The 8,432-nt window shown below is 36.4% G+C and overlaps 2 protein-coding genes across 32 annotated transcripts; both read left to right on the top strand.

The window, feature by feature from the left end:
- Window positions 1-2,630: 2,630 nt before the first annotated feature.
- LOC145129459 (uncharacterized) lies at window positions 2,631-5,961 on the top strand. Of its 31 annotated transcripts, XM_079064191.1 has the most exons (10): window positions 2,631-3,028; window positions 3,137-3,275; window positions 3,367-3,450; window positions 3,557-3,660; window positions 4,505-4,558; window positions 4,683-4,760; window positions 5,104-5,118; window positions 5,197-5,278; window positions 5,421-5,502; window positions 5,863-5,961. In XM_079064191.1, exons 3-9 carry the CDS (start codon window positions 3,445-3,447, stop codon window positions 5,481-5,483), a joined length of 402 nt encoding a protein of 133 aa, XP_078920317.1. In that variant the 5' UTR covers window positions 2,631-3,028; window positions 3,137-3,275; window positions 3,367-3,444; the 3' UTR covers window positions 5,484-5,502; window positions 5,863-5,961. The 31 variants fall into 31 exon arrangements, 13 of the variants coding, with proteins under 13 accessions (XP_078920317.1, XP_078920321.1, XP_078920316.1 ...); XM_079064195.1 differs by lacking the exon at window positions 3,137-3,275 and having other exon boundaries at window positions 3,593-3,660; XM_079064190.1 differs by lacking the exon at window positions 3,137-3,275.
- A 276-nt stretch (window positions 5,962-6,237) lies between these two features.
- LOC145129458 (CMP-sialic acid transporter 4-like) lies at window positions 6,238-7,901 on the top strand. Its single transcript, XM_079064182.1, has 10 exons — window positions 6,238-6,250; window positions 6,336-6,407; window positions 6,573-6,621; window positions 6,724-6,765; window positions 6,867-6,988; window positions 7,079-7,138; window positions 7,230-7,278; window positions 7,342-7,500; window positions 7,584-7,631; window positions 7,707-7,901. The coding sequence occupies exons 3-10, from the start codon at window positions 6,613-6,615 to the stop codon at window positions 7,845-7,847; spliced, it is 630 nt and encodes a 209-aa protein (XP_078920308.1). The 5' UTR covers window positions 6,238-6,250; window positions 6,336-6,407; window positions 6,573-6,612; the 3' UTR covers window positions 7,848-7,901.
- Window positions 7,902-8,432: the final 531 nt, after the last annotated feature.

Here is an 8,432-nt window from a genome sequence, read left to right as displayed (position 1 = left end):
TCCAGGTTGGAGTGATCCGATTCAGGAAGAGGGGCAAGCTGGGGCCCCGATACATTGGCCAATTCAGGGTGATCGCGAGGGTGGGTAAGGTAGCATACCGTTTAGAGCTACCTGCGGAGTTGAGTCAGATTCATGATACCTTCCACGTATCCCAGTTGAGGAAGTGTATAGCCGATGAAACGACAGTGGTTCCGCTAGAGGATATTCAGGTGGATGCGATCCTGAATTACGTTGAGAGGCCGATTGCGATCTTGGATCGGAAGATCAAGGTTCTGAGGAACAAGGAAGTGCCCCTGGTTCAGGTCCAGTGGCAACACCGGAGGGGATCCGAATTGACTTGGGAGCTGGAGTCAGAGATGCGAGAGCAGCATCCGAAATTCAGGTACATCTCTTTAACCATTCTTCTTTTCCAAGTTGTCAAGTTTAGCCCCTAAAAGAGAGATGTTGCAAACGAGTACACTAGGCGTATTGAAGAGTACGCAGCGCGTACTCATGCGCTTGATATGGACGCGGACCCAATTAGGTACGTTGGGCGTACCAAAGTTACGCTGGGCGTAGATGGCTTAGATGAAAAACCCTAAATGTGACTTGAGGACTATAAAAGGAATGATATGGTCCTTGCCCCAGCCACCATTTCAAGAGAGTGAAACCCTAGAGAGCTAAGCCTTCGTTCTAAGCTTGTGTGTGTGTGTTCTTAAGCTTGAAAGTGCCATTTTGTGAGTGTGAAGAAGAAGAGGAGGCCATTGTGGAAGCTAGAAGTTGGAGGGCAAGCTTAGATCTGAGTTCTACAGAGGTTGGAGCTTCACTTGGAGGTAAAAAGCTCAAAGCTTTCCTTGTCATTTTGATTTGTGCTTTTTGGACAAACTTTTAGGTTTTTGGTCCCAAGGTGGAGACTTTATGAGCAAATGGTCTCCATAAGCTTAGATCTGCCCTATTTCAGTGTATTATGTGTTGTGGGTTCATAAAAATCCAATCTTGGACGTTGAGATTAAGTCATGCATGAGATTAGGGCTTAATGAGGAAAGAGGAAAGATGTTTAGAGTGATTGGTGACCTTTACAGCCATGCAATGGCTTAAAGGTTTCGACTTTATGCGTCAAGAGGTGTTAGAATGGCCAGATTTGAAATATGAGCTAATGTCTTAACCATTTAAGACCAAAAATGAAGAAAGTAGGAAACTGGGACTTACGCTGGGCGTAATCCCAGTGCGCGCAGCGTAGGGGGTCGAGCTCCCTGATTTTGTGAAACCTTCGAGTACGCCCAGAGTACAGATCTGGTACGCGCCGCGTACTCCGGAGGGTTGACTTTCGTTGACTTTTAGGGTTTAGTCAACATTTGGACCTTTGGACCATTTGAGGGGTAAAACGGTCTTTTACCCTTCTGAGAGAATGTAGGGAGGGATTAGTCTAGCCTTTGAGAGCCATATTAATTAGAGATAATTATTTTTTGTGATTAGGCGGAGGCTAGATCAGTATTTCGAGTTCGAGTTTATCCGAGTTACCGAGGTGAGTCTTCTCACTATACATTACCTAGAGTGGTATCTATGTGCAGACCGGAGAGTCTTATGAGTTATGTTATTACTTGAGATTATGTGTATTGTGATTTATGTATGCTATGTGATATTTAGACCGGACCGGAGGGTCCAACGATTTAGACCGAACCAGAGGGTCCAACGATTTAGACCGGACCAGATGGTCCAACGAGCTAGACCGGGCCGGAGGGTCCAACGAGCTACGGGACTTGAGGGTCCCACTAAGACACATTGACCGGAGGGTCATACGTGTTATAGTCTCGAGTGGCTTATGTGTTGTATGTGGTATTTTGGGGAACTCACTAAGCATTTATGCTTACCGTGTTATGTGTTATGTGTTTCAGGTACCAGTAAGGATCGCGGGAAGGCGCCGGCATGATTTGTACACACTGGCAGAGGATTCTGTTTTGAGATTTTGGGATATGTTTTATTATGATGACATTTGATGATGAGATTCTGGGAATATTACATATGTTTTTATTATGTTGAAAAATGAAAATTTGTTTGAAAAATTTACGTCGTTACACCACTACACTGCTCTAACCCATACAACTAACTCCTACATCCACACCCAATTCACCCGTACCACTACACTGCTCTAACCCATACAGCTAACTCATACATCCACACTCAATTCACCCGTACCACTACACTGCTCTAACCCATTCAACTAAAAATTACATCTACATCCAATTCGCCCGTAGCACTAACCTACCCAACTCTAACCCATACATTTAACTCATACACCCACACCCCTATACGCCCATTAATTTGTAATTTTTTTATTTTCAATAAACAATTATAAATATGTATAATGAATTAATATACAAATTAAATATCAAATTATTATAAATATATATATATATATATATATATATATATATATTAAATTTGTCTTGCAAGATGATATGAACTTTTGAGTTTTTGGCAGAAATGATCCCTCTATTATGTTTGTGGATGTTCCCTCTATTGTGCGGGGTATTTTTTGCCATTATGTATATTCTTTAGGGTCATTTTATGTTAATATCCGTATTCTTTGTGACACGTGTCGTTCATCGTTCATCGGATTTGTTGATGTTTATCTCAGGGACATTCTGGAATGTTCCACCGCCTCTCCGATCAAATGCCATTTCTATTCTCTGTTCGCACACCCACTTTACTTCACCCACTTCACTTCCCAATCCATATCCGCCGCTTCTTCGACTTCTCCATGGTTAGTCGGTCCCAGCGGACTACATGGTCGACTACATAGGGTGTCCGCTTACTCATCGGTAGCATTAGCCCTGTCTCCGATTCCTGCAATAGTATCCTATTTGAAGCTTATGTCTGTTTCGGGGTCGATCTATGTTCATCTGCCACCAGTTCGACCATCCGTCTTGACCACCGTCCGAGTTCGAGTCCATGGTACCATCACAGACCCGATGAAGCGCACAACGTCTCTTCGACGAAAACCAAAAATACGCTTCCTCAGATGCATACATCTGTTTGTTCTCTACACGTATGTTTGTTCGCCACCACCGGCTTCTCTCTCTATATATTCGTTATATATTCGTTATCTGATTCTCCATTTTCTGCTTTTTTTCTCCTTGGATGATCTTCTTCCCAGTCTCTGTTCTCTTTCTTTTGGAAGAAATAGAGACACGGAGGACACCGGCTACATGTTCGCATCTACTCCAGCGGTCTTCCATGGAAGCATCTCCTAACATGATCACACTTTCACGAATTAAAAAAAGATCCAAAAAAACGTGTTTAATGAATGCTATAGCCAGTAGATGTTTGTGATGCAGTAATGGATTTTGCGATTCTGCTTTCTTATGTTCTGTATTTGTGTTTCAGGTTGATTTTGGAATTCACCCCATTTGAGCATTGTTTCTCACCAGTGGAGAACAACCTGTCGACAGACCTCCGACTTTGATGGCTGTAAGTTTCCATGTTAATTTCATTTCACTGTGGATTTTACTTCCGATTACATGTTAATTTCGTTTCTATGTGTGTCTTCGTATCTATGCCCGCTACCTGTTTGAAGAAATGTCTAAACCAAATAACAAAGAAAAAAACTCAGGGATTTAAGCGTTTCAAATGGTTTTCATTAAGTTACAGACACTTTTCATTGAAGAAAGCGTCCAACAGGTACTTTGTTATCATTTAATCATCCAATGTTAATTCAAGGCATATTTCCCTCTGATTGCCCTATTTGTCTCATCAGTGATTAAGATGGCGAATTTTTTAAGTATTAACCATGTGATTGTTGAAAATATATGAATATTTGAACTTTTACACTATACGGTATCTAATTAGGGAGCAATTAGATTGTCTTCATTGATATTTCCCAAATTGCATTCAAAAAATAAAAGAAATTTAGAAATTGTAATAATTTTCTTTGTCAGCTCAAATATTATGAGCAGAACTTGATGGGTTACTTAAGGAATGTGGTTTGCCCAAATCTTCATATGTCAAACGTGTAGTTGGCCGGTAGCATAAGTAATTTTTTTTTAAAAAAAAAACTGCAATGCTTTAAGTAACTAACAACTATTTTTGAGTAAATTGACCAAATTAGAAATGAATCTTCATAGCAAAAAGCTGTTCTATCCATTTGTGTTGGACAAATTGAATGATTCCACCAGATGGTTTGTTTTTATTGTTTTCTAATTTTGTTTTGAGTAAAGTGGGTTAAATGGTTGGTTGCCAGATGTATCCTGCATTCACTATGCCACTAAGAAAGATCTTTTTTTTTTTTTTCTGTACTGCATAGTTGTATTTGGGATGATTTAAAGCCAAGTTGGTCACTGGTAAAAGCTTGGATTCTATATTTCTTGACTCTGCTTCTTCACTTCTTCACTAGATGTGCTTTCTCATGTATCCCATCACTTACTTTTGTTTTATTAATTTATAAAAAATTGTTCGTTTGTGATCATTTTTTGGACCACTGTACACTTCACATTTTTTTTTTTTTTTTGTAAATTTGTGTTATCAGAGAGCCTTGCATGTGTGCTCAGAAGCGAAATGTGTATATGCTTTCAAGGATGAGGTGTCATTAAATTCCGAGTGATTCTAATTATTTTCTAGGATTTTATATTTTTTGATAAATAAAGTTTGTTTATATCTTTTTAAAGTCTACAATATGGAGGGTAATATTGAAATTGTTTTTGCAGTGAAGAGGAGAAGTTGAAGAAACTTGGCGACCTTATAAATGACAGCCACCATAGTTGCAGTGCTCTATTTGAGTTCAGGTATTATAAAAAGTCGTGGAAAAAAAGTCTTTATATAAACTTATAACATACCTTCTCTCTTTCTTTCCAAAAATGTTAATAAAAAAAAGTCTTTATATAAACTTATAACATACCTTCTCTCTTTCTTTCCAAAAATGTTAATAATATTTACGCATGAAAACAGTTGTGCAGAGTTGGCAGAAATGTTCCCTTTATTATAGGTTTTTTTTGCAAATTGGGCTTCATTTTTTTTAGACGGGCATTTTATGAAATTGTCTGCATTTTTTCTGATTCCATTACTAATCTGCTTCTTCCATGAGTTCCCGTTGCTTTCTGAAGACCTGTAGTTCTTGTGTTTCGAAAGAATTTTCAGTGATGGGTGAGTAAAGGAGCTTTTTAGAACAATCCCATACTTGGTTCTAATAAAATGTACTCATGTCTTACTTTTAACATTTAGGAACCTCTTTTGTATCATTTTTATGTTGCAGGCCCAAGGAACATTTATTTTTGTTATGGAGGAGGTTTTGGAATTGATCCCGGTAAGTTTTTCCATGTAATTGAAATTTTTGCATAACTAGAATAGCTGAAGTTCGAAAAATTTAACAGTGATTAAATTTTATGAGATTTCAGATTTCTTATATAGCTTACTGATTTCTTATATATCTTACTGCTCTTATATAGCTTACTGTTGAAGTGAAGCTATGTGATCAAAATTGTAGTCTTCTTGATCCAAGATTGCTATAAGTTTCCCTAATTTTTTTAGGTAATTTAATTTTTTACATTTATTGTGAATTTTACAAGGTTTTATGCTATAAGATTTTCTTCAATTTTTGATGTTATCGTTTTCATTATTCTGATCAGTCTGATGTATTCTGAATTCTAATTGAAAATCTGATATGTGATTTCTGATTTTGAAAATCTAATATAAGATTTTGTTTTCTATAATTCTTTATAATGAGATTTTGAAATTCTCATATTGTAACTATGGTTTTGAAAATCTATAATAGTAAAATATGATGTATCTAAACTCCTGATTATGAAAATCTGATGCATCTGAAATTCTGACATTGAAAATCTGATATTGGCATGCGAGTATATTTTTTGGTTTATCATGGTGTTTCAGGTTTGGGGCATGGCCCATGCCCCTTGACTGGGAAAGAACATGGCAGTTAACAATTCTAAGAACATGATTTGATGTTGTGCAATTCTAAAGTGAAGGGTAAAATGGTCATTTCACCTTCATTGACCATTGGTCAATGATAAGTTTCTGATCCGTTGACTTTTCAGGTGATGGCCAACTCAGCAGAAAAAGTCAGATTGGCTGGAAATCAAAACGTTATGGTTTGCGAGAGAGGAACCATGTTTGGTTACAGTAAGTCTCAGCCTACTTATTTTTTTTCTTCTTCTTTTTAAATTTTGTTACCTGACAATTTGACAATCTTTTGTAGATGATTTAATCGTTGATCCACGCAGCTTTGAGTGGCTTCGAGAAGCTAATTGTCCTGTTGTAGGTATAAGTATATAACAATAACATTAATAAAAGATAAAATTTAATACTATAAATACTTGAATTCAATTGACTTTGACTTTTCACAGGTTAAGTGAGATCCAATGGGCTGCTTTCATTTTACTTTGTGCAGGGTGCACAACAGCTCAACTTAATCCTTCGTAAGTTTAATTATCTCCAGTTTACAAGTTTATTTTTTTCTTATATTGTTTCTGAATTGGATGTGAATTTCCATAAACAAACAGTTCATCTTTATTCATTTCTTTTTATAATAGCATCATTGATTATTTAATTCTTTATGATTATGTTTCGCTTTTCGTTAACAGTTCTGATCATGTGCTTCAGACTCCTTTCGTAGGTTGGATAATGGCCATTGTGAGTCCTTGTATTTTTCAACTTATTATGTCATATTACAAAAAAAAATTGTTTATTAAAATAATTAGTATTCTGATATGTACTCAATTATTTCATTTCCAGATCATGGCACTTTTAAGTGGTTTTGTTGGATTCTACACAGAGGTAAACAGTGTAGTTTGTTGATTTTTAGTATAAGGTCCAATAGTTACTTAATGGGGGCAAAATGGTCATTTCATATGCGTTTAACTCCTATCAATTTGCAGGCTATAATAAAGAAACGTCCTTCGAGGAACATAAATGTGCAGAATTTCTGGTTATATGTTTTTGGGATGGCTTTCAATGTTGTTGCAATCATTATCCAAGATTTTGATGTTGTTGTCAACAAGTATGTTTCTTATACTCTGTAAAAGACGTAAATGCCATTCTCATATTTTTATCAATACATTGTTAACTACAATTTTTGTCTTTTGTGCAGGGGATTTTTCCATGGATATTCACTGATTACAGTTCTCATGATTATCAACCATGCCCCAAGGTATTTTATTTATACCAACATCTGAAAGATATGTTTTTTTTTTTAATAAGATTTAATTGAAATAAAAATAAAAATGTTTATTTATTTGCAGTGGGATTGCTGTGTCCATGGTGATGAAGTATGCTGACAATATTGTGAAGGTAAGTTGATTGGTATTTACAGTTTTGCCATTATTGGTATTTACAGTTTTGCCATTATTGCAGGTTTATTCAACTTCTGTAACAGATGTGACACATGCATTGCAGCAACCTGCTGGGAAAAACCTGGAAGGTGGTGGTGTTGGTAGTGGAGGTCTCCAGGAACTGATACCTTGTGTTGCAAGGACAGCTGTCGCTGTGGGAGTGGATGGGCTTTTTATGGAGGTATGAAATAAGAATATATAGTTTTTAAATAGCATTTGGGATCTGTAGTTTATGGGTTTCTAAGGGCATATTTGTAAAATCAGGTGCATAATGATCCACTTAATGCTCCGGTTGATGGTCCAACACAATGGGTAAATTTCATGACACTAAAATATAGTTTTGCTTTGTTGATTTAATAATGTTTATTGATTTGGTGTTGTAAATAGCCTCTGCGACATTTAGAACGGCTTCTAGAAGAGCTTGTGGCAATTGCTGCAAGTTTTAACTGTATTTGGAATCATTTTAGAGCACATTTTTTTATTTGGGTTTTTATTTTGATTTTCTTTTTGTTTGTTTTTGATATTTGATAAAAGAGGATTTGCTACCAGTGGACACAAGAAAATGATTCGTTTTTTTTTGCATTACTATGTTTCTATATCCAACTTTTTATGGCTTTCATATAGTCCCCAGCAAAAGCAAAAACGGCCATAATACATACCGAAAAAGAAAAAAATAAAACTCTGATCAAAACCGACCCCCGCGGAGCGGGGCACCCCAGCTAGTTTATTAATATATTTGTAATTCTATTTTCAATAAACCCCATACTTCGATATATATTAACACACAAATGAATATTATACTTAGTACTATATTAATATATCATACATTTATAAATAATCATCATGATCGCAGTCGGTCGAACTCCTCCTCCTCTGCAATCAGTCAAAACTGAATGATGATACTCTACGTCGATCTCTCTTCAGCTGTGATTCATCATTCCTATAAACCCTTCGATTATCTGAAATTGTTCATTCTCACACTTGCTATACATAAACCTTCATCACCAACCAATGATCATTTAAAATGAAAAAATTTCTTCGATCAGTGGCAGGAGAGACGAGCACCAATCCATGGGCAAAGAAAAGATTTCAACTATGGAGCATTACAAAGGA

The sequence above is a fragment of the Lactuca virosa genome, chromosome 8 (genome assembly GCF_052849685.1).
Source record: "Lactuca virosa cultivar CGN04683 chromosome 8, Lactuca_virosa_CGN04683_v6, whole genome shotgun sequence".
Lineage (NCBI taxonomy): Eukaryota > Viridiplantae > Streptophyta > Magnoliopsida > Asterales > Asteraceae > Lactuca > Lactuca virosa.
The sequence above is the reverse complement of the archived record's forward strand: the minus strand, read 5'-3'. Positions and strand labels throughout refer to the sequence as shown.

Coding starts and splice junctions, on each gene's coding strand:
- LOC145129459 (XM_079064183.1), top strand. CDS start 3,461: ATGTTAATTTCATTTCACTGTGGATTTTACTTCCGATTACATGTTAAT. Junction 4,559..4,682: donor TATATGCTTTCAAGGATGAG/GTGTCATTAAAT, acceptor TTGTTTTTGCAG/TGAAGAGGAGAAGTTGAAGA. Junction 5,279..5,420: donor AGGTTTTGGAATTGATCCCG/GTAAGTTTTTCC, acceptor GCTCTTATATAG/CTTACTGTTGAAGTGAAGCT.
- LOC145129458 (XM_079064182.1), top strand. Junction 6,989..7,078: donor TTTGATGTTGTTGTCAACAA/GTATGTTTCTTA, acceptor TCTTTTGTGCAG/GGGATTTTTCCATGGATATT. Junction 7,139..7,229: donor ATTATCAACCATGCCCCAAG/GTATTTTATTTA, acceptor ATTTATTTGCAG/TGGGATTGCTGTGTCCATGG.